At 45.8% G+C, this 25,164-nt stretch overlaps 1 protein-coding gene across 1 annotated transcript; it reads right to left on the bottom strand.

Annotated features, from left to right (window-relative positions):
- Positions 1 to 8,147: 8,147 nt before the first annotated feature.
- Positions 8,148 to 24,159, bottom strand: CDADC1 (cytidine and dCMP deaminase domain containing 1). Its single transcript, XM_064440887.1, has 9 exons — positions 23,972 to 24,159; positions 20,711 to 20,805; positions 18,968 to 19,145; positions 17,409 to 17,987; positions 15,289 to 15,338; positions 14,044 to 14,213; positions 13,351 to 13,540; positions 12,679 to 12,733; positions 8,148 to 11,405 (listed from the first exon to the last, which is right to left on the bottom strand). Exons 1-9 carry the CDS (start codon positions 24,045 to 24,047, stop codon positions 11,332 to 11,334), a joined length of 1,467 nt encoding a protein of 488 aa, XP_064296957.1. The 5' UTR covers positions 24,048 to 24,159; the 3' UTR covers positions 8,148 to 11,331.
- Positions 24,160 to 25,164: the final 1,005 nt, after the last annotated feature.

The following is a 25,164-nucleotide window of genomic DNA, read 5'->3' as shown; positions in this document are numbered from 1 at the left end:
CCCTTTATTTCTATCTCTGTTTTTTCCCTCTTGCCTTTCTGGGTAGCCAGACTCCACTCAGTGCTAAATAGTCTCTCTCCTTTGCCAACCAGTTTCAGCAGATGGAGGGAGAGCAAGAGAGATGAGCACTTTCTTCAGAGCTAATGCACTCTGCAAGCAACACATCTGCACCCCTGGCTGGCAGGGGGCCTGGCAACCCAGGCTGCAGTCCAGCTTAGCCTGACTGCGATCTTCACCCCCAACCCTGTAGGCAGCTTACCATCAGTGCTAGCTTGTGGGTCGATAAAGGACCGTCTCCAGAATTGGAGTCCTCAGAGTTAGTAATTTAAGTTTTATCCTCTGAGATTTGGAGCCTGAAACCAAAGGGTGCTTGGCTGTGCTCCGAGCTCCCGGGGTGGGGCTGTCTCCAGGGCTGGATTAACACAGAGACACATGTCCATTGCCTCAGCCTCTGGAGTCACATGAGAACATCGGGCTTCCAGCCTGCGCTCGGAAAAAGTGCCTAATGGTGTATTGATGGGGAACGCCTGCCCTTGACAATGTGAGTGTAACCCATGCAGAGGTGCCCTGCGCATCTGTGGAAATAAAGAGGGTGGTCAGCGCTGTGAGCCGCTCTTGCCTGCACAGTCTGGACAAAGAGCAGCTGAAGACATCAAAACCTGGCTGTAATATGAGGAGTGAGGTTACACCCATACCCCGGTGTTTGCGTAGGCAGAAATGCGGCAGGCCAACACGGAACAGAGTGATGGGCCCCATCCCTGCAAGGCCAGCCTTTTCCAGTACAAGCAGCCAGCGGGCCACAGCGGTAAGTGGTAAGGAGGGCTTGTGAAAAAGGGGTGTGGGTGCATGTGTGTCTGCAAGAGAAGAAAAAAAGCAGTGGTCTTGTGCCAGGCCCTTTGCAGCTTATTGTACAAGAAGCTGATCCTGAAGTAAATACTGCCAACACACCTCAAAGTAGTTGTCTTCCCCAAGCCAAACAAACTTGCTTAGCTATTTGAAGGAAGAAAAAGCAAAAGAAATGGTGAAGGTGAAATTAAGCACCATAATAATATTTCACAGCAGGTGGGGACACATCCCTAATTAAAGGAAAATTAGGTCTTTTCTAGTGCAACTTTGAAATAATGACAGAACTTCCATTTTCTTCTGGTGCATTCAGTCAAGGTGGTTCTTTTGCCTAAGCAACTGCTCCCACCAGGAACACACAATTTCTCCAAAATTAGTATCTGGGAGATGAGTGTGATTGCAAGACACAGTTCATAAGGGTGAGGACAGGGAAGAAGATTGTAGTCCAGAAAGAGAAAGAAGCTGTAGGATGCTTGGGCTGCAGCCTCTCCATTCCAATCCCCACCCAGCATTCGGGGGGGGGGTTGGATCATATGAATGAATCTCTGCCAAGATGCGATGTATGATCCTGCACATAAAACCTTATTTGATACAGCACAGCACCAGGAATCTGAACCATAAGCTTTGGTCCTGGGATTTGGGCAGCTTGTGCCACTAACAGAAATCTGATTAGAACAGCAACAGCCTCCCCTGTCTCTAATGGCATGTAGACCAGCAGGTATGAACCTGGGGAAAGGATGCAGGACTCTGGCCTTCAAGAAATGTGGGCGTTAAGACCGCTTGAGCATCTTAATCTGCATGCTCCAGAGACAAGATTAGATGAAAGGGAAAGAATGACTTGGACCTTGTAATCTAATGATAAAAGCACTTGCATGAGGGAGAGATCTGGATCCCATTTGTTCTCTAGTGCATGCTTTGCTCTTGTCTATGAAATTGGAGCAGGGCTGAGAGAACCCAGGCCTCTTTCCAAAGGGTGCAGTGATGTTTGGTCAGTAGAGAAGCTTTTTCTCTGGGCCAATAAATGCTTCATTTTTCTGTCTGAAGTAGAAGCACTTCAACATTTTGGCTAGAAGCACCTTCTGGCTGAACATCTTATGCCTGGCGGTGAAGGCTGTTAGGAGGCAGAGGGAATATGGATTTTGATCTCCAAGACATGAAAGGGAATTGTACCTAGCTCTCCCGCTTCTTGACTAAGCACTCTTGCATAATATAGGTTTCCATGGCCTTCCACCATTTTGGACTTGCATTTTGGCACCTGCCACTTTCCCTGTGTGGAACTCTTGTTGCATTTGCCTTGAGCATCACCCTCCTGGACTTGTACACACTGCCTGCAGCTGAACAGCATCAAGCAGCTGAGGACTATATAGACCATAAGGATTTGGTGCATTTACTGCCAAGCAGTGATCTGAAAGCCTGTTTCATAGCTCTTACCCTGATGAACCTAAAGTGGCCAGTTGCTTTCCTGTCAGAGCAGATAGCTGGCAGAAATTCTGCTGATCTGCATCATTCCTGGGGTCTGAGCAGGAGACACCCGGCACTCTCTGATGCCTGGTGACAAATGCAGGTTCCTAAGGGCCTTCACTGCTGAAGCCTAAGCTGCTGGTTTATATCAGGTTTTGGTGTAAATGCAGGCCCAGTCTCAGCAACTGACACGTTCCCCCTTCCAGCCAGCACTGTAACAGAGAGCTCAGCCAGTCTTTCTACCTCCAGGGCTCCTTTCCCACTGAAAGATAAGCCCAGTGAGCTATGGAGTTACTCACTCAGGCCCACTGCACATGTCTTCCATAGACATGCACCAAGTGGAGCTGCGCAAGCTGTTAGGACAGAGTGTGAGGTGTCCCGGAGCCTCTAGTGAGAGGTCCAAGCCCCTAGCAAGAGAGGCAATCCAGCTGCTGAGAGCTGCTGTGGCCTAGGTAAGATAAAGAGCTAAAATCATTAAGGTGGGAAAAGGCCTCTAAAATCAAGTCCAACCATCAACCCAACACCACGAGGCCTCCTAAACCGTGTCCTGAAGTGCCACATCTACATGTTTTTTTAACACCACTAGGGATGGTGACTCCACCACCTCTCCGGGCAGCCTGTTCCAATGCCTGACCACTCTTTCAGTGAAGACATCTTGCCTCATATCCAATCTAAACCTCCCCTGATGCAGCTTGAGGCCTTTTCCTCTTGTCCTATTGCTAGTAACTTGGGAGAAGAGGCCAGCACCCACCTCACTACAACCTCCTTTCAGGTAGCTGCAGAGAGCGATAACGTCTCCCCTCAGTCTCCTCCAGGCTAAATAACCCCAGCTCCCTCAGCTGCTCCTCATAAGGCTTGGTCTCTAGACCCTTCACCAGCAACTCAGTGTCCTTCTTGTAGTGAGGGGCCCAAAACTGCACATAGTACTCGAGGTGTGGCCTCACCAGTGCTCAGTACAGGGCCACGATCACCTCCCTGCTCCTGCTGGCCACGCTATTCCTGATACAAGCCCAGATGCTGTTGGCCTTCTTGGCCACCTGGGCACACTGCTGGCTCATGTTCAGCTGTCTGTCAACCAGCACCCCCAGGTCCTTCTCCAGCAGGCAGCTTTCCAGCCACTCTTCCTATCCCATGCTGAAAGGGAGCCTTGCCTCCAGCAAAGGCTGGAATCCCTCAGCCTGTGGTCCATGAGGCCACAGAGTAGCAACAGTCCAAGACAGCTGTGAGCATGATTGGTGCTAGGCAGACAATGTAGGATGAGGCTAAGGGAAAACCCAGGACAAGGTTAGCAGTTTTGGACATGTGGTTCAGCTGTAAGCCAAGCATCTCACAAGGCTATGACTTGGCCTGGCTCCCTGGGAGCCCCAGGGAGAGGCGGGCAGCGAGCCCAGCCCTCCTGACTCATGGTCCTGCACCACAGCACCTGACTTGCACTGGCCCCTCTTTCCAGGAATGTGAAAGGAGGAAAAACCATCAAACACCTTCCTATGGCATCAGTTGTGAGCAGCTTTGCAGAGCCACAGTACAAATAACCTTTTCTACCTCATGCTGTGTCACGGCACGAGTGGCAGGAGCGTGGGGAAAGCCTGTGCCCAGGGTGCAGTGCCAGATGAGCTCTGGCCAAGCCATGGCCATGCCCAGCTGTGCCACAGCAGGGAGCGGGCTCCCCCCCAACACCCACACTGGGGTATTAGTATTGACTGGGGTAATGGGGACAGGGACAGGGGGTCTCCTAGCACACGCTGTGAGACAGCATTCTGCCTTGCATCATGCAGCTGAACACTGTAATTCACCATTGCTACAAGACAACCATGGCTGGTTTTCATCACTATATGGCACCAGCAGCAGCCAAGAAGGCTTTGCTACTGAGCCTTAGCCCAAGGAAAGCATGGCACTGCCCTGGCCATCTGTGCGACTTCAGCTATCTGCTGCAGTGCAGCACATGAGGTATGGCTCAGGTGCATGCCCCATGCCACCTCACCCTCCTCCCTTGGGGTGCTTGTTTTGCTTCTTGCTAGTGCTGCTTGTAGAGGCTGTGAGCCTTTTCCCCATGTGCAGATTTGGGAATGAAAGCCCATTGTCCCATGGCCAAGCGTGTAACCTACTAACCTGCCATGCCAGTAGACACCCCTAGCATGTTGAGGTTTTACAAGTAATTGGTCAACAAGCACCTGCCCACCAAGGTGACAGGCGTGAACAAAATCCTTTGGTTGCATGAGAGGCACCAGCCCAGTCATGGCACCATAGCGCAGCTCCTCACAGTTAAAGAAACAAAACCCACCCAACTCCCCAGTGCAGCTCTCCTGGGGAGAGCTACCAGTCTGCTAATGAATGGAGTTACTTCTTCTGAGGGCACAGAGAAGACAGGATCATGCCTCTGGGGCCATGAAAGTGCCTTGCTCAACTCTTATGAATAAAAGCCCTTTATTTCCAAATTGCTGGGTATGTTACCTCTACTAATGCATGGCTTTGGCAATGCCCTTCAGCTCGCTTGTAGAACAGCTGGCTTGACAAGAGTTCAGAGTGGATTTAAAAATACCCCTGTCAAAGCAGGGCCCGTTGCATCTGTTCAGAGCTTTGTGCAAACATGCAGTCAGGGTTAGCTTTTCGGCAGGCGGCACACCCAGGCGCAGCCCTGCTCCAGCAACTAGCAGGGTGCAAACAACCGCGTCGTTTGCTCAGGCAGATGGTCAGATGCCCAGCGGGCTCTGTGTGCGTGGGACAGGCAGGAGCCTGCAGGGAGCAGGTCTCATGAACTCCCACGGGGGAAGTGGAGAAAGGCACCTCCTCCCTATTTTAAAGCTGGGTGTGGGGGAAAAAATGATATTCACAGATGGACGCGCCTTGTGCCCAAGGAGTGTCGAGGGCAGAGCCACGATTAGCTCATGGGATAGAGCAGGTTGTTGCTGTGGGTTGACAGCAATGTCGCCTGCTTCCTGTCAAAGGCTCAAAGGAAGGGGGACAGGCCTACTGGCAAGCAAGGCAGCAGCATCTCCCAGGGGGTGGCAGGCGTTGCTGAGGGAGGAGAGGCATGTGTTCATTCCAATAAAAGTCCCAGCTCTCCTGCTAATACCATACTTTCAGCCATACAGACAGGCAACTTTCCTTCTGCCATTTTTTTGCTTTTGCTGGATAAATCCATCTTGCTCCATGATGGGCATGAGAGACCAGCAGCAGGTGAATGTACTGGCATCCGTACTATTTTAACTACATCCTTCAGGTATCGCTGAAAGGACATTGGGGTGGGGAATGTGTCTGTGCTGGCATTTGTGTGACATGTCCCTAAGGCCTGGCTGCAGCTAAAGTTATTGTTCAAATGCTTTATGGTTTCCCCGGGCTTCTTTAACCCGTTTTTTCCTCCCCTCCAAGTTAGACATTTAGCTGCCCTGGGGGAAAATCTACTGGCAAAGCAGTGAGGTGACCTCACCAGAGGCAAAGTAAAAAGAGTTGAGCAATGAAGGCGAAGGAGAAAATGGCAGGCAGCCTGCAAAGGCTTTGGTTTTGTTAATATACTTCTATAGTTCCAGTGATTAATATGTTGCAGAAGTACCATCTACATGAAAGCTGGAACAGATGCCATCCCTTCAACAGTGATGGGAGTGCACAGTGGTCCTGTACCTTCAGGAAGCCCACCTGGGTGCTGAGGCGCAGCCTGGCTCCTCGGCAAAACGAAGTGGAAAATTTCAGGTACAAAGAGATGATACTTGGAGTGCAGAAGATAAATGTCACGCTGCAAACTACCCGAGGGAAAGGCCACGCTCAGCTCTTTCCTTTGCATGTCTGTTCCTAGCCCAAACACCGGTAAGCCCGAGCTTTGCGAGGCAAGCAATGCCCTTTACCTCCAGGAGGCTCACGCCGGCCTCATCTTTTTGCTCTTCCCACTTAGTTTTGAGCCGTCTTAAGTGTTGTGGCATTTACAGTGAGCACCGGCGCACCTTTGCCTTTCGCTGTCTGCAGCAGGAGGATTTTTCCTCCCCGCCCCCCCGGTTGCTTTTTGCAATCTTCACGGTAAAACACACCCCTGCAGGGGCAGAGCCGCCACCCCCCCCCACCGCGGCGGAGAAGGTCGGCACCCAGGCGGGTCTCTCGCCCCATTTCGCTGCTGGCAGCGCCCCCTCACGGCCGCCCTCAGTACTGCGCCGCCTCCCGATTCCTGCTGGCGAGCCCCAGGCGCTCTGATTTTTTTGCAGGAGCTAAGGCAAAACAGCCCCAGTGTAGAGCTAGGGAACCAAACTGAGCAGCCGCCCCTGAGTCGGTCTTGTTAAGCCAGGCACAGAATGAGGACAGCAGCTCTTTGCCTCTTCTCTCCCTGCACCAGAGACTTTGCAGTGATGCCCTTCGCCTTCTCATCCAAGGGCTGCAGGATTAGTGTACGGCTGCGACCAGCAGCGTACATCACGGAGGCATGTCTGTACTCCGAGTTGCAAGGGAGCATTTGGGCCTGTCACAAAGGTAATGACCCCTCTCTTGGCCCTATTGGTATCCATCACGTTATCAGAAGGAGGTGGGTTCCAGCGGAATATGTCTTGTGCTGCCAGCCCCTTTCCCCTTCAAAGAAGGCACAAAACTGCAGAACGCTGAGCACCTCGCTCTGCCCGAGAGCGGAAAATGCTGAAAGACTGAAAAATCTGAAAGACTAGATGGTGCCTGTGCCTATGTATGCAGCACACAAAACCGGCACGTTAGATAGCCGTGCAGGTCTGGGAAAGCACAAGGATCCCAAGGAAGATCAGCAAGTGTTTGACAACAGTTCTCTGCAATTACCTTTCTGTGAGAGTGGAGTTCAGCTCTGCATATGTGGCACTGTGACCACCTTCAGTAATGATACAGTAACTCAGATCTATTAGAAAGCGACACGCACTGGCTGCTGCTTTTTCTAGTCTCCAAGCGATGTCACTTACTGTATCTAACAAATTAAAGCCAAACTGATAGTCGAAGTCTGGTTTGCAGACAGAATGGTTCAAACAAAAAAAATCTATTTAGAGGAATGAAAAGCTTTTTCAGAGTAGTGCTCGCATTAATCATGGCTCTGGGAAGCCTGTCCCATTGCCAGCCCAGCCGACCATGTCCCACTGACTGCTCACTGTGTGTCTACAATGACGTTTTTAGTTCAAGAGCACTTCTGAAATGCATCTGCCATCTGTCCCCACTTACTGCGCGTGGCTCCGTGACACAGGCCAGTCTTGGAGCGTTTTGAGTGGATTCCTTTCAGATGAAGTTGAATAGGGAAACGAACTGTAGGAACAGCTGTAATGCACTCTGCTGGCTCACAGGCCTTCACTCCATGTGCCCAGGCTGGAGCTAGGCAGATGTAAAGCCCCTGAAGGGTCAGGCCTTCAGCCACACTGCTGACCAGCGTAGCCCCAGTCACTACAGCGATCCCCTCTGCGGTGACCACGAGTCAAGACTCCTGCGCATGCCCACGCAGGAAATCCAGGGCAGCGAGGCAGGAGGCGCGGCAGGGACCAATTTTACTGCTGGATGGTCAAAGCTTTGCCCACTTTTAGCCTTTCCAACCAAGAAACAGGCCGTGGAGGTGGCAGCTCACGCAATGCTCCCTGAGGCAGCTCTTACTCTCCCGAGGAAGAGGGAATTAATACTCATTAATGCTCGCAGGGCCGAGGGAGTGGACCCCAGCCCTTCCCCTGGGCTGGCAGGAGGCACAGTCTCAGGTTGAGACAAACTCTTCAGGCAGAGCAGAGGAAGGTGATGCAGCTCAGCAAACACGTGAGACTGCAGGAGCAAGGACAGTGCTTGGCTGGTAAAGGGTGTGAGTGTTTCAAAGCACTCTGTAATGTTTCAAATTACCCAAAGCACTTAAAAATACACTTCAGTACTTATTGTTGGATTAATTTATTAGCAGAAAACATGGGGTTTTTTTGCTGTAAGGCAGACAACTAACAGAGAATTTCTTTAATTCTCAGTCAAGAGGCCAAATAATTACTGATAGTTAATACCTGCAATTAAAATGATTGCTCTGAAATGAATGGAAGAGAGCCAAAAAATGCATATGGAAATTTCACACAATATATAAAATATATAACTTTTACATTTCTTAATTTTAAATACATTGTTCTTTTTATGTAAGAAACAAACATCCTAGAGTTCATTTGCGAAATAAGCACCGGAGGAGATGTCCAATCTTCTTTGGCTCTCCCTGGTAAGCAGATGACATGCAGAGCAGCGCCTACAGAGTCCGTGGGTTGAGAAACCCCATTCACATTCTTTTTATTGTCCAGGATGAAGACCCTTCTTTCTAATCCCAGCAGAATTAAAAGAAGTAGAGTTACACTGATAATCAGAGCCTACAGAAATTTGTAAGCCACTGGAGGAAGCTGTAGAAATACAGCAAGATAGAGAAAAAGCCAGACTTCCAAGCCTTCAGCAAGTCCAAGTTTCACACAAAAATTGTCGTTTCAAAAACCATTAAAAGTACAGATCAAATTTTAACTCCTCATGAAGTACAGGTTACCAGCAGCATTCACTGCAGTGCAGTTATTTAATGTGCGTGATATTTGACTTGTATCTTGATTTACCGCTCCATGTACCCAGGCCACCTATGATGTTTCAGGGACTTTTCAATTTCAGCTGTTCCTATAAAGACACAGACTTGTTTACCAATTTTGATATCAGCTGACTGATCAGTATAAAACTTGAAGGGGCCTTAAACCTGCCTGTTATTTTTTCTCTGCTTCTACTTCAAGTAAAAGAGCATTGCTAATGGATTATGGAAACAAGGAGGTTTCAGTGAGCAGGGTGGACTTTTTACTCTAATCTGGACAGTGTTCCGATGTGTAGAAAAAACCAAGAGTAATTATCCTAACACAAGATGCTTGCAAGAAGGAGTCGGAGGGGAAATATGCCTAAGTCAGATATTTATGTTTTAAAACCAGATTATAACCTTGCTTATAGAACACCAACATTTGACTTTAACCTCATATGGAAGTTACAAACAATGAAATTCTATAATCCTTGATGAGAGGAAAAAACTGCCTTTCTGAGGTTTGTACAGCAACCAGACCAATAACCTAATTCCCAGGCCCCGGCCTCTGAATCTGACAGGCAAAGGCATACAGCTCTCACAGCTGGATCTGCTGGTCCTCAGTTCAGGATCCAGGTTCCTCCACGTGAGATTACAAGACCTGGTGAGGTGGCAGTTCACCTCTGTCCACCTGACCTACTGTGGAAAAGCACTCTTTTTGTGGTGTGATGCAAAAACGGATTTCAGCATCCTTCCCTTAGCTGACAGCGTCAGATTTGTCTCCTTCATTCACTACCTGATCCTGGGCAATGAAGCTGTATGCCCCCTGCTTAGCAAGAGAGCAGTGGTGCAGGAGGTCAGACAGCTGCCTGATGAGATTGCTGCTGCTAACTCTGCATGCACTGCACTCAACCAGCAGCCCTCGAGTAGTCTTCAGTCTAACGAGGCTCAGAGAAACAGCAGCTTCTCCAGCTCCAGTGAGAGTGAATTCTCATGGTGGTAAGAGGGTATATAAGCATTCCCCAGTTCTGAAGTCCCAGTGCTCAAGAATAAAGTTATACTGTGAGCCATGGGGAATCACAGCTCCTTGCTGCAGCTCCAAACATCAAGAACCGAACCTTAAGTCATAGCACCAAGAACTGTACCTTAAGTTATAGGACCAGTAGCCAAACTGTGTGAGAACAGACTCCATATAATTAATGCCATGTTAGGATGCTTTGCACGCTATCCAGTCACAGCTTTGCTCTCTAGTTCCAACCTTTCCAAAGCCTAAAAGAAACAAACAGAACCTACAGCAGCATCCTAAGACATGATTCCCCTTCCTGGACTTTAAGGACGGCAGCAAAGACAAGATGCATGAAAGAACTGGCAGAAGGCCATTTATATATCCTACCAGCAGCAGCAGTAAAAGGTTTAAGGTGTTTGCACTTGAGAGCTGAGCAAGAGGAGTGAACAGAAAGTCTTGGGACTCTGCCCAAACAGCCAGCTAGAGGTCATATTCAAAGCAGCAAACAGATGAGAGTAAGGAGAATGACCTCTCAAAAGATGCTGGGTACAGCTCTCTGTTCTGGTTGCCCATTACCTACCTCAAAAGGTAGTAATCAAGTACTCAAAAGTAGGGAGTGAGCGCCCCCTCAAAACTAGCAACAACATTTGGCTGCAGTTTCACTGGCTGTTTTAAAGTCACCCTCGCTCCTCCGTGTGTAGTCTCCCAAGAGACTGGCACTTGAAAAGATTCGGGATGTTCCACTGCTTCCATCCTAGCTAAGAAACAAAACCTAAACTCTAGCAATCTTCACATAGTGTGTAGGGGCCAGTGAGATGCACACAGCCTGTATCTTTTTAGGCCTGCATCCAGAAGCAGAGGAAAGCAAAGCTTATCTTTGTCTACATCAATTCGGCTGGGACGCACTTGAGGAACCACACCGAGCAGCAATGCAAGTACCACAAGACAAAGTAGCTCTGCTGCTGTGGTAGTTGGAAAAGGGTACGTATGAGAGACAAGCTTGATCTCCAAATCACTTACCTAGCAGCGAACACCATCCCAATGGCTTTGTCTCCTTTATAAAAGCAGACTGAGAAGCAAAAGCCACTTTCAGGAACAGGAATAACTGCTAGTGATTATTTGTCTACCATTTGCTAGAAGATTCCCTTGATGACTGTACTTGAAGAACTAGGGCTTATTTCTGCATTCTACTAGCCCAGAACTTAGAAAACCATTCCCTCAATCCATACACCAGGCAAAAAAGATACTGTTTTATTATTACTCTGATCTACCAGCAATAAATTTTCAGTATTTTTAAAAATGTGTTAACAATGATTAGCTACCCAGTTACTTTCACAGAAAATACAAGCAGCATTTTTTCCCCAGGAACTTCTAAATTAAAAAGACCTTCAGGTAATTCTGTAAAACATTTAAGACATCATAAATAAACTTATTCTAAAAATAACTTTCCAAACAATAAATAGAACTCTTCCTTATTTGAAAGTGCAAACAGGCTGCATTATAAAAAGTACAGAGCAAGACTGCAGAAGTGCTTAATTACTCAATAGTGACCAAGACACAGTTTCTTGGTTTGGTGCTGCTGGTCGTCTAGTGATTTTGTTTTCTGAGCCCCATCTAAAGAAAAAAAAAATGTGTGAAACATTAATACAATAGTAAGCATAGTCTAAATGCTCAACACATACAGGCACACTAGAGTAACACTGGGTGGGGAAGCTTGTAATCTTCCCCATACAGAGGAACATGCAATAATCATAGTAAAAGAAACATACTAAGGGAAAACAGCAACTTAAAACAGTTCAGTGTTGAAAATGCAAGCATGCCATCTCAAAGAAAACATTGTTAGAAAAATGAGCCTGGTTTAAGGTTGTCAAAGTAAGTACCCCAGGATGAATATTCCTCCAGCTGGGTCTAAAAACCATTAGCAGAGAGAGGGGCAAACAAACCCTAACATTTTGCAGTGATTACTAACAGCATAAGCACTGTTCCGAGCCCTTCCCTCCTCCCTTTGCCCCCAACTCACAAGGAAATCGCTAACAAAGAGACTTCTCCACTAATCTAGCTCACTACATGTTAGGGATTAGCTTGTAGTACGTGGCTATTCATGTGCTACAAAAACCACCTTCAGTCTTTTTTATGCTCCTAGCATGGTGCCCCACGCTTTGAGTAACTGCCAACTCCCTGTCTTTACACTCCATATCTTCCTGCTTGAGGCACAAAAATTATTTAGCATCTTTTTCCACATTATTTTCCCTTCTGCATAAGAAACGTTTCAAGGACCGGTAGCTGACAGTAGATGCCAACGGTGGGTTCCTTTTGTAGTGCAAAAAGGCTTCAACATAAAACTCATCTAAACTCTGTTTTCAGATGACAGTTCCCTTGCTATAGGGGTGAAGTTGACAAGGATTTTGTGTCCTTTATATTATATATGGGTATATATACACACAAAAATAAATGTTGATTGAAAAGCATTGGCATAGATTCTACTTCATAAAGGAAGCACTGAAATGTTCTGCAGAACATATTTAAATGACTTGGAAGAGTCCAATTTCTCTTGAAATAGAATGGCACTCTTTACAGAGCACAATATAAAAAACCTTAAAACATGATAAATAGTCTGAAATGACTGTGCAGAACAGCATACTGTTGGCCTCGATAATAGCATTACTAGATTCTGTAACCTCTGCGCCAATGCCAAGCATTTGTTAAAACACGCCTGTTTCTGACTTTCCATTAGTTCATCTATTCAAAAAGCTCAGAGAAGTTTTCATAGCAAAATTTAACTAATCAAAATCAAGATTAATTAAGACTAATCAATCCCAGAGGGATTCAGGTTTGTTTAAAACTTGATCTCACTTATTGACTTCAGTCATAATGAAAAAATACTTACTTTCCCTGGCTGTGGGGTCATGGAGTTCAAGGGCATTATTTTGCAATGGTTGCCACTGGTAAAAGAAGAGGAAAAAGTTTACTTTCTCCAGAAGACAGGAGAAAGAGCAGAGGGAGAAAGAAAAAGTACCCTACAGGCCTCCCCCTCCAACACACACTTGCTTTGAGGATAAACCGGTATTAAGGGATGCGTGGCCATTTACTCCCTCGAGAAGGGGGAAGGGGAAACGAGCTTGCTCACACCAACAGTGCTGCAGTTTGTCATGGTTGAGCACCTGAGTGCAGGTGCACTTGCCACCTTCAAAGCCTACTGCAGCTCTTTCAGGAGCTGCTGGAAGGGCCTACAAATCACAGAGTGATCTCCTGTACCAGCTGCCATGCTGTGACAGGGAGGCTTGGAGAGAACTTCAGAGTGCAAAGAGACCACCTCAAACAACAGCAAGTAGAGGGAAATCTGCAAGGCAATTACAGAAAACAGACAGGCTTGGCCCCACCATCTGGCATATGGCACAGCACTTCTCCCCAGTGTCGTGACAGAGCAACCTCTCAATTCCACTCACTTGACTAAACAGCACAAGAAAACACTCCTCTGTGCTGGCTGCAGATGACAGCAGATGACCCTTGCCCCAAAGCTGCCCAGAGTTTTTAGAATATAGTACATTTAGACACTTACTGTAAATTTGCTTACACCCTCAAGTTCACCAAACTTCATATAGGATATGTCTGCTTTCTTTTTGCCAGCATCAGCATCTCCTGCATAGATCTGCTTGATACCAGCCCCTTTAATCAAAGGGACACATTCATCACATGGGCATTTCGTCACAAATATCATGCTTCTCTCATCTGGCTTTATATCCCGACACCTACAAACAGTCACAAAACAGAATTTCAGAGTTTATACGTTGATAGTTTTGAATGGTGACAAACTTAACTCACAAGAGCAAGCAAAGGAGTATTGTGCTATTTACTCTCAGAGGGAACTTATTCTTAATCAAGTGCACAAGTAGACAATGATCTCTGGTTTGCTTTTATTACCTGTGAACAAAACACCCATCCCACCTCTCCACACATATCATTGTTGGAAGCCTCAACAACTGCCACACTTCCAAACTTCAGGTATAAGATGGTCCTAGCAGAAAGCAGCAGCAGTGGCTTGTATCTGAAGGAGAGCTGCCATGCATTGGAGTGAATATCACTTAAGAAATCTGAAGAAACCCCAGGAGCTGGCTGTGTTCATGTTCTCCATCATAGGCATAAACAAGACTGTGACTGCAATCCACACTTCATCACAGTGACATCATGCATTTGTCATGGAAGTGCCTCTGAACCATCTCATTCTTTTCTGTGGTAAAAATAAACCCATTACCTGAACGTCAAGGCGTTCTGCTCCGCATGTATAATGTATCTGAACTTTCTGATTTCCCGATCTTTTTGTTTATCATCCATGTGTGGAAAATCAGCATATTCAGATCCAACAGGAAAGGCATTGTAACCACAGCCTACAAAATACATTTTTCCTGTTCCATCACAGCTTCTCTGCAACAGTAAGCAAAGCATCAAATGTGGATATGTTTAAATTGAGTACTGAGTCAAAGTGTTGTGCAATGTGTACTTGCACATTATCAGTTCATGCCCAGGTACAGCAGTTAGAAGAGAACTCAGTTCTTGCTAACTGCTCCATGTCTGTATGGAACTTTTCCACTAAGCTCCACAGAAGCCATACAGGCAGGCTGTAACACCGCAGGCAACACACTGCACCAGGCTTTAGAGGCTTTCCTTTTAGCAAGTAATACTGACAGCAGGAACAAATAGTCTGAAGGATTTAGTCCTTAAGCCTTTCTGTGATGTACAAAATTAAAGACAGCTGGAGTTAGTCCCTGATGTGCCAGAGACTGTGCTTCACCTGTCTCTCAACAGACCCAGTGACCAGTGGGCTGATCAAGTAGCAATTGCGATTGAAATCAGAACAAGGAACAAAACAGCAGTAAGCAGCTGATGGCTGAAGTGCTAAAAACAAATGAAGAGTATGTTGCAGCTGCATGAAGAATGAGGCTTCCTGGGATTGGTAACACGCGTAATCAGCGGCGTAAAGAAATAAAAACTTTATGTTTGAATGGGAAAAAGTGCGGTAACAGTGTTTGTAGAAAAATACCACATTGATCCAAAAAGGAATGTACTAAAGCCAGTACCACTTTTCAGCTGCAACAAAAATCCTCAACAGATTGTCAGGCTATGATTGCACTGAGACCTCTCCAAAAAAGAGCTGCAAAGAGGGACCATGCAGCAGAGGCACACGCTGCCTGATCAGCAGCTGTGGCACAACTTTGTAGCCAGGACACCTGGAATAAGTGACCATGACTAGGGAAGGAAGCACACCGAAAAGCTAGGCAGAGACATGGTGGTGTTACTAAACTCATTTACACTTCTCCTTCATCTTGATCGCATAACAATGAGCCAGTCATTAACTTAGTTACTAAAGAATGAGAAGTGGAAGCTTTCTATAGCGCTATGCATATGAAAAATGCACATCTAAACTTAAAATAACAAACTCAACACATATACAAGTGTATGAATTGTGAGTGCATTAAAAAGTAACTTTTTCAATACTTACTGATTTTTCTTCTGCCCAAATAATAGCTCCAACTCCCGTTTTATGATCCTCTAAAATACATAACATTTTAGAAGTAAGTAACAAATAAAGCACTGCTGAGTTACCTGTACATTAACATATGACATCCTAGAGTAAGGAATAACATTCAATTTTGCTTCATGGACAGGAGAAAAGAAATGCAGAAAGATTAAAAGCTTCAAAGTCACAAGTCTAGTGCAAAAGCTGGGTGTGCTTTAAGTGCAAGGCCAGTCATTCTAAGACTTTGCTACATACATTTGTTCACACAAAGAAGCAATCAATACATATATCGGATAAGAAAATGTGTGTCACAAATATATGTGGACAGGTTCACTGATGTGAGATGGACTGCTAAAAAACTTCTTGTTCTTCACTGCCTAATTTAATTACTTAATTTCTGCCATCCCTTAAGTTTATGGTTCTGTGGTCTGAATTCCTACCAAAATTATTTGTATTTTATACCTAATTCAGAGACAAAATGTTAACAGTTGGATTTTGGGCGTGTTTCCTATAACCACCACCGGAAAAACGAAACAGAACTTTCATTATGTGACTGGGAAGATTTTTGTGGAACTTGTAAATCTTCCCCAGTAGCTATTGATGAGAGTCTTGACCAGTTAAAACAGAGCGTATCAATGAGAAAAAAATGTTTCAGGCTTCCAGTGATTAACATTGTAGAAGACACTGTTTCAATTAACCATTTCCACCATCCTTAGTGTCACTACCATATACAATCACTCAAAGAGGGACTTTCCTGCCATATATGTTTTATGAGGGCTGACTATTTATATTCTGCATATTTATTAGTCACTGATGTAATTAAGCCAGCATAGAAAACATCCTATGATCTTGCTCCCCTTCTATCTACCTATATAATAATGTAAAGCATCTAAATATGTGTGTGGGTGTTGTTATTTATTTTAATGTCATTACAGGACTGAAGTGGAGTAAGAGTTTGCTCAAAAGCCAGACCTCACTCCAGGCTGAACAGCACAGATAAAACTGAATTTTGCTGCCCCAAGAATAAGTACTCAAGCTTGGTCATTCTATCTCCCTCTGTAAAACAGTAGTTGTACAAGAAACTTAAAACTGCTGCCACAAAACTTCTGAATTACTTCTGAAAATGCAGTCTCCTCTCCAACATTTGGCAACCAAATTTGCGGAGACTACCCCCCCAAAAAAAACCCCAAACCCAAAACAACAACAAAAAAAAGGTTCTAAGATATGAAGGTTCACCTTTACAAATAACAAAGTCTGAGTAAGTCAAAAGGCACATTCAGCACCTGACTTGATAGGTTAGTTTTGTGTATGCGTGTTGGGGGAATAGTTTTGTTTGAAGCTTTAAATAGGTACTATTTATTTGTTTACAAGGGATTTAAAAAACCAACTATCCTATTGAGATGAAAAAAACATCACTAAGGAATACCACCTTAAGGCTTCATATTCTGTTCTCTGGAAGAACTTAGCAGTTTACTGCATTGCCACCCAGACAGAATAAAGTAGCTAACAGAAGCCATCTGTATCAAAAGACAGTCAATAACTACCCTTCCACCCTGAAAGCCCGTACATCAAGACTCCAACATCTTTGCAAAGAAATGCCCCATCAGATATATAATCACTTTCACTAAGAAGATTGGAACTAGGAAATTATATTAACTGTACTTTATGCCTTACTGGAAGGATATTATTTCACTGCTATTTTCTGAAAAAGTGTACATAGTATGCTTAAACTATTGGCACTTATTTGATAATGGAAACATCTTGTGAAACCTCCATTAAAAAAAAGCCTCACAGCATCTTGAAGAATTTAAATGCCATTGTATTCTATTTTCAAATAGGTGCCGGACATGTTGTCAGGACAGACTTTGCTACCACTGTATGTGAAATACCTGCCCCGATTTTCTCTTGGAAAGCTCATTGCTTTCACACACAATACTATGTATCCCTGTGGAGTTTTTACTACTGCTGCTGCTCCTGTTTCACAGATGTAGGAATGGAATTCAGCAGCTTGCTCAAGGAAGTATTTGGAAGAAATAAGACTGAAATCAGGAATGAACTCTACTCATGAGACCCATTCTTCCTCCACTACTGTAACAACTCACCTGTCCGGTATTCAAGTAGTCTGGCTTGTGTCATACAGTGCCTTGCAATTTCTTGGGGCAAACCCTGATGGTCTGTTTCATTTGTTTGCTGTGATTCACTATTGCAAAATCCAAAGCGTCCAAAGACAGGGACACTGGCAGCCACTGTCGCCAAGACCAAGACAAGATCTTTCATATTTTGCCTAAGGTTGCTGAAGTACGGATTTTCACAGAGGTTCTCCAGTCCTATTGTCATCAATATTTGCTTGTGCATTTCCTCATTTGAAATTAGGAATAAATTTTCATACTCTTTTATTCTTTCTTGTCTACATGCAGTATAAAAGTCAGTATTCGAGTTAGGCTCATATTTTGCTATTTTTTGAATAAAATCAAACTTGGTGGAAGTTTCTTCAACAAATTGCACCATATAGCACACCAAGGGCTGAAGCAACACACACACACGAGCACGACTATTTGACTTCAGTCTTTCTACTGCTTTGGCATCTAGCTTTGCATCATCGGTAGTCATAGGATTGGACGCCTCAGTCTGCAAGCTGATTTCAGGATCTGCAGGCCAGTAAGAAATCCTGTTCACCCCAGCTGGAAGAGAAGACAATGCAGCAAAAGGAACCATGCAAACACAGTGGAACATAAACCTCATTTTCAACAAACTATTGTCTAACCCTGTTTTTACTCCTTTAAGGACATGACGGCTGTTTCAGTGGCATCTGGACAACAAAAATGCTAGCACATATGAGTATCAAGAGCTTATCAGACTTGATAATCAGATTATAGACAAAAATTGGAATTTCCTAAGTTCCAAAATCATTGTGGCAGCCTAATTTTGCATCTTACCTAGAGCAGATGCATTAATACCACACAAAAAAGTTAGCACTAACAGAAGTTGCTGCTGAGATTAAAAACCAATACCTGCAGAAGGGCTGTACCTGCAGATCCCATTTCAGGAAATGAATAGTCTGACTTGTCTACTTGTCTTCATCTCACTCAGGAAAAGGAAAGCCTAAAGTACTCCCTGTGATTTCTGCATAAAACCCACCCTTCTTCTGGTGCCACTGACAAGCAATGGGAGGGCAACGAAATATGTAGCAATCTAGGCCTAGCCATCAGGCTTAGGGTTGCTCTGGCAAAGTGCAACAGGTATGTCAGAATCTCAGCAGTGCAACCCAACCAAGAGACAACCACCACCAATAATAGTAGTTGCAGAGAGGAACAGGGTCTTGGTAGCAAACCCTAGTTTCTGGATCATCAGCTCCAGGAAATGCACATTCAGTACTCTTCTCGGCCTTGTGGAAAATATCAGTGCAGGCTACACAAGTTAGGGATTGGCATTCACAACTGGGACAGTCCAAAGGGAAAACAGGCCTTCTGATACCACCAATCACAAGCATAACATTTACTCCTACTCTACTACAGTATTTGTTACTGTATATAATACTATATATACACTGTATATGTATTATACAGTATATACACCATATATTATATATAAACATATAATATATAAAATATAAAAATAATATTTTTAATATACAACAGATAATACTACAGTAATTTCTTACCATTTACAATCATTTTTAAACAAGTTGAACATGGTTTTCTGGAAAAATAAAGATCACAGTTTTTAAGTCTTGATCCGTGTTTAATGAGTGCAATCTGGCCAGCATGCAGGTCTGTACTGGAACAATGAAGACCGATAATCTTCATGTTTTTCACCACAACTAGACCACTCTTCTTTACCTACAGAAAAATGCATTACTATTATTACTATTTCACTTTTTCCCCCCAACATGAAGTCCACAGAGGTGTTACAGCTCTTCCTTGGGTAACAGTAATCAGCCAGGATCAGAGCATATAGCTCTTCAGTACAAACCATGATACGAATCACTAAACAATCTCTGTTACACTTCCCCTAAGCAGTATTTTCTTTTCAGTGGTTTCTACATGTGCATGTTAATACCAGAGTGCTGTGCCTCTGTCAAACTTCAAACAGGGACTGGCTGCAAATTCCTGATTTTCCTGGTCATTGCTTTGCCCATAACAAAACCCAGGAGCAGCACAGAAAATTCTGTCAATCAAAGCTGAAAACCTATCTGAATCATCTGGCATTTGGAAACACTCATGAATTTGATTTCTGTCTTAAGCTTGACCACCCTGGGAGCCAATAGGTTCTCTAGCTTTATTTCTGTCTCTTCATTTATAGAAATGAATCCTGGTTCTAAAGAATCTTCCATAGAAAAAGTCTGCATACCGCAGTCAAGAGCTCTTACATCTGGATTCCCATGTATTGTGAGGAAACTGGATACAGGCTACTTTGATGAAGGTGGTGAAACAGATCTCATTATGCAATCCAGCTCCTACCACGGTGCTGTTGCCTTAGATCTGTAAATTATTCAATTTCTTTGCAGTTGCAGAAATGAGGCTGTACTAAAGCCCTACCTATAACCCAAGTGCCATTCCTAACTGAATTACTAAATTTGAAACTGCTTTTGAAGTCTATATGGCACTGCTCATCTATCCCTCTTTCAGATCTAGTCTGGGACATACCAAGCTCTGAAAATTAGGCCTAATTGTCACTCAAATTATTTTCCCATCTTTTCTTGTTCTGGCTGATACATGTGCTATGGGTCTTAGCACACGGGTATGCTCTGCACAAAGCAGCGATCATTTTAAAGAATACAGTAAGAACTCTGATCACAAAAGGAAACACCCTGTTCCAGGACATTCTGTAAATGCCCCTCTACTTGGAAGTGTAACTGGCAGCTACTTAGAAAACCCATTCTCAAGGACAGTTTCTTTTCATTGTAACTACGGTAGTTATCCGCAAGCTCTTGATCAGCAAATGTTTCAAGCAGTTCTGTGCACCTCCACTGTACAAGAGAACTCTTCCACAGTCATGAACAGCGTCATCTTAAAGAATATCTGAACACCACCAACCACACTGATTTTAAAGTTATAATCAGTATATACTAAGAAGTGCACAGTATACACCATACCTCCTTTGTTGTGCTCTTCAAAATACCCACCAGCATTTTTTACTGTTTGATTCATCTGTTGGGGGTATACCTTACCTTTCAAAGTTTTTCAGAAATAGCATGCTATTGAACCATTTTGCTATTTTTCTCCCACCAGTGGATTTTTTTTCCACTTCTAAGAAATACTTGAAAAACATTTATCAGCCATTCCCCCCCGCCCCACCCTGGACTATCTGTCATGTAAAGAGCAGTTAGGTTAAATTCACTGCAGGAGCTATTAGCATCTATCTGTTCAGAACAACCAATTAATGGTAAATGTAGACATTTTACCTGCGATTTTTTCTGTTGCTCAGCTGAGGGAAAGAGCTCCATCCAGAGACTGAACAAAGTAAAAAGATTGACCTTAGAAAGTCTTGGCATTTGACCTGTCATTAGAAGAAAAAAAGAGAAATATTTATTCAAGAATATTTATAAAGAAACCCCATGTTGCTGAACAATATTTTCCAAGTCTTCTACACCACAGCTGCTACAGAAGCTGGCTCTTCAACCACTTCCGGTATTACAGCGGCTAAATCAACACAGTCCTCTTCAGGGGCACTAGCTATCAACTCAGAAGGCTCACATCTGGATGCAGAGATAAGATCCATGCAACTACAGAACGTGGTGAAACTTTCACTGAAATTCAGTGAGTTTATCCTACTCGGAGGTGAAGAGAAGAAACCACAGATCAGATCCCACATAACTTAGTGTGCTCAAATGATTCACAGATGCTCACAGAAATTTGAGACATAGCTTGTGATTCAGGCTCACCACAGAAGACAGCAAAAATATCTAGGCACACATCATGATCTTACACTGACACCCGCAGCAAAAGTGGACGAGCCATTGTGAAACCTTCCAGTTATATCAGTTCTGGAGAAACCTGCTTCTGGATTTTTACAGTCTATTTAGATTTTGGTTAGATTTTTACAAAAATTTAAACCTATTGCTCAGGCTGTCACTTCTGACTAAATAACCAAAGAGGTAGCGAAGAAGCCCTTTTTGGACCACCACCTTGTGCTGTGTTGTGCTTCTACTCAAAATCTGGGCATTGCCCTGTGAGGGCCAGTGCTCAGCATTACTCAGTGTCCCACAAATGAAAAAGGAGGAAGTACTGCATTGCTCACGAATGCTTGCACCATTCCAGATGTAAAGCTGTCTTGCCTCACAGTTGGCAAGAAGTTAAGTTTTCAAAAAAGCTCCAGTCCCTGTTTCAGGGGTGTTCACAGAGAGCTATAATGAACACACATTCCTCTGCAGGTCTCACGTGTGCTGTCTGACAATAGTATTATTTCTGTTATTATCCCTTTCCGCAAACGTTAAAGCTTTTGCAAAGGAGGAGGAGGCAGAGGCAAGACTAGAACAGAGAAAAACGTTTCTTTAAGTAGTTCCAGTAGTTTGGAAGAGATATAATCAGATCCTAAGATTGCTTCGGTGGAGGAGAGGGATAGTTTAATGACGTGTCTGTGAACCCAAACAATTAGGGCAGCAGATAATCATGTGCAATCCATGACTAGAATACCATTTTCAGAGCAGCTTTCTTTACACAGAAGTGAGAGCAAAATTATTAGGGATTTTGGAAGGCAACTATAGCAGTCCCATCTGATGCCACATCTGATGCCTCAGGCTGCCCAGCTACGCTATCCCACTGTGCACACGCACTGCAAGGGGCACCGGGCACCTGGTCAGCACAATCAGACATGCGTGCTAGAAATGTACATGGCAAGTAGCACACATGGAGATTTGTTATCACCTGTACTAAAAACCAACTGTAAAGGAACTCTACAAGCCACGTCTAAACAAGCAAAATTTGTTTTCTTAAATGGGCATTTGGGTTCATTCTCATTACAGTCTCTGTTCATGCCTGTTGTAGCACATACATGTGCTACAGTTCCCAAATGGCAAGCTAAAATAAACAGTACAATTTCCACCAACTCACACGTATAATGTCTTGTTTTCTAAAATGGATTACAATTTGGCATACAGAGTAGATTTAAAACAGAATACACCAGAAATGAGTTTGAATTACTGTTTGTTTTCTTGGACCTAATCCGAGTGTGACCTTGTCAAAGACATGGGAAACAAACGGAAGAATTTACCGGTTCACAACCCTGTTGAGAATTGACATGAATTTATAATGAGAAGCAGGAAAATATTATGATGAAAAAGGAAAGACCCGTGGTCATAGTTGTTATATCTATGTATCCGCATCTTTATTCACTTATGTAGTTAAATGTTCCCTTAAGTTCAACAGAGCGAAGAGAATACTGATTAAAGTGGCCTGGAAAAAAGGTAGAAGACATCTTACAGAATTTAAAGCAACTACAGAAGGTGGGGGAAGAAAAGGAATCAGACTCTTTGCTACTGAGAGCAAAACCGTGTATGAAAGGAATGCTCTTTTCAGGTGCATCAAGTCCTCACAGCTTCCCTACTTTATACTGCTTCCCTCCTTCACACAAAGGTGTGATTTTATTCCTTCAGGTTAGGGATCTCGCTCCAGTGAGGCAAGGCATACTCCAGGGAAAGCATGCTATTAAACCCTGTATGTGCTCAAAACCTTGATGTTCCTGCACCTGCATGCAAAACGGAGCAGGGTACTGCCCATCCGGATATGGCTCAGATACAGGTTGCAATGTAATAGTCCCTAGTTCCGAGGCTTGTAAGGAGCCACCCTACAAGAACGAAACTAATACTGTGCCTTGACACCATAAGGAAGGAGGAAATCAGTGACATCACTCTCCTCTCTGGGAAAAGGAAACTAGAAATGATTTGCGTGATTTACTTTCTCTTCTCACTGGGAAGCAGGGTTTCCACAAAACTAGAAACAAGACCCATGTACCCATCAAGGAGACCCGGCAGCCCTGTTGTGGAGCTATATACACAGCCCATCGGCGATCTGTACGTATACACTACTCCCCTGGGACTGCAGCGACGGGATCTATGAAATCTGTCAAAATCGCCTTCATCTGGGCATCCCCCGCCTTGTGAGAAAGTTGCTCTCTGCTAAATCCCTAGGGTTGGTAGGAACACCCCTCAGAAAGCAAGCAATTTTTGTACACGTTGCGTTTTATACACATTAAATACACATGGTCTAGAACTGGAAGAAGGAATCATGTTGACGGGCGGGGGCGGGGCGGGGGGGAGGAATGCAAGATACAAGCGTAAGTTATCAAAAGGCCTTATGGGCGCAGGCAAGCGGCGGGCATGGAGGGGGGGATACTTGATTGTCTGTAGCGTGCAGGAGCGCTGTGAGGGCAGGAAGGCAGGAGCCCTCCGGACAGCCCCGGGGAGGCGAAGTCTCACAAGCGCCCTGAGGGGAGGGCAAACCGGGCGGTCCCGGCCGCTTCGTTAAACACCCCGAAGCACCCAGTCGGCGAGAAGAGACCGGCGAGAGGCCGGTGACCCCACACACCTCCCCCCCGCCCCCGGTGCGGTGCGGTGCGGTGCGCTGGGGTGCAGTGCAGCGGGGCCGGGCCGGGGCCTGCCCCGGCTGTGAGGGAGCCGCTGCCCCGCCGCGGTGGGGAGCGGACCGGGCCGGGCCGGGGGGCTCACCTGCCATGCTGTCGGTCTGCGTGCTGGCCGCGCTCACCCGCGGCCTCCCCGCCGCCACCTCCTCTGTGCCGTGCATCGGTGCCGGTGCCGGTGCCGGTCCCGGAGCGGGTGCGGGTGCGGGTGCGGGTGCGGGTGCGGGTGCGGGTGCGGGCGCCGCCCGGTGCCCCCCGCCCCGCCTCCATGGCCGACCCGCTCCTCCCTCAGGGCGTCGCCGCGGCGAGGGCGTCGGCACGGCAACCGCCGCCGACGGGCGGGCGCCTCGGCCAATAGGCAGCAGGAGTGGGGGGAAAGGGAGGGGCTTGCCGTGAGGGGGCGGGCCGGCGGCTGAGGCGCGGCGGCGGCGGCGGCTCCCGGCGGGAGGCGGTCTCCCTCCTCCCCAGCGGGGCTTTAACGCGGAGCTCCAGCTCGCCGCTCCGGTCTGCCCGGCGGAGTTCCACCCCTCAGAGCGCCGGGGCGAAGCCCCGGCGGTGGCTGTCGCGCTGGCCTCTGCCCGTCGGGCTGCGGCGTTGTGGGGAGCGTCGGCTCCCTGTACCGCGGGCCGGGCCCTCATCCCCGGCATGGCCTCCTGGGGAAAATCCAAGCCCTCGGGCATTAAAGGGATCACCAAAATAAAGGGACACCCTGGCTGGGACCCCGGGGCTGGGCCAGCGTCCGCTCCCCGGCAGAGAAGTTGCTTCTGCAGGCGGTTTGCCGAACAGGTGCCTCGTAGCATGGGGTTTTCTGTGTGTCGGGATCATCTCTCTTGTGCGCTGCTAAATGTTTTGCCAGTTTAACCACCTTGGTTAAGTGTGTGGAAAAATCACGTTCCTTTCTGTTGTTGCTGCAGTACAACTGTTCTTCAAGGGAGTTGTTGCACCGGTGAAACCCATCCTTTCCCCTGCGCTGCAGCTTCCTCTGGGAAACAAGACAGAGCTTCCCCAGGTGATGCTTTGTGGGTGGAAACTGTCTTTCTAGCACGGATTTATTATCTGGTGATGACGCCTGTGTAGGAGAATGAGCAAGGCCATACCTGTATAGAGCAAGCTATGAAAACAGCTCTTTTTTTTTTGTCTTTAAAGATATGTGTTGTGGCAGCTGTGACCAGTTGATGGCAGCCAGTAGAGATACCAAAACTTTTCATCATGTATGAATCAATGTTGATACTCAGGAGGACTGGCTCTGGGGTTGCTACTTTGGCTCTCCAAGGTCATGGT

The sequence above is a fragment of the Phalacrocorax carbo genome, chromosome 1 (genome assembly GCF_963921805.1).
Source record: "Phalacrocorax carbo chromosome 1, bPhaCar2.1, whole genome shotgun sequence".
NCBI lineage: Eukaryota > Metazoa > Chordata > Aves > Suliformes > Phalacrocoracidae > Phalacrocorax > Phalacrocorax carbo.
The sequence above is the reverse complement of the archived record's forward strand: the minus strand, read 5'-3'. Positions and strand labels throughout refer to the sequence as shown.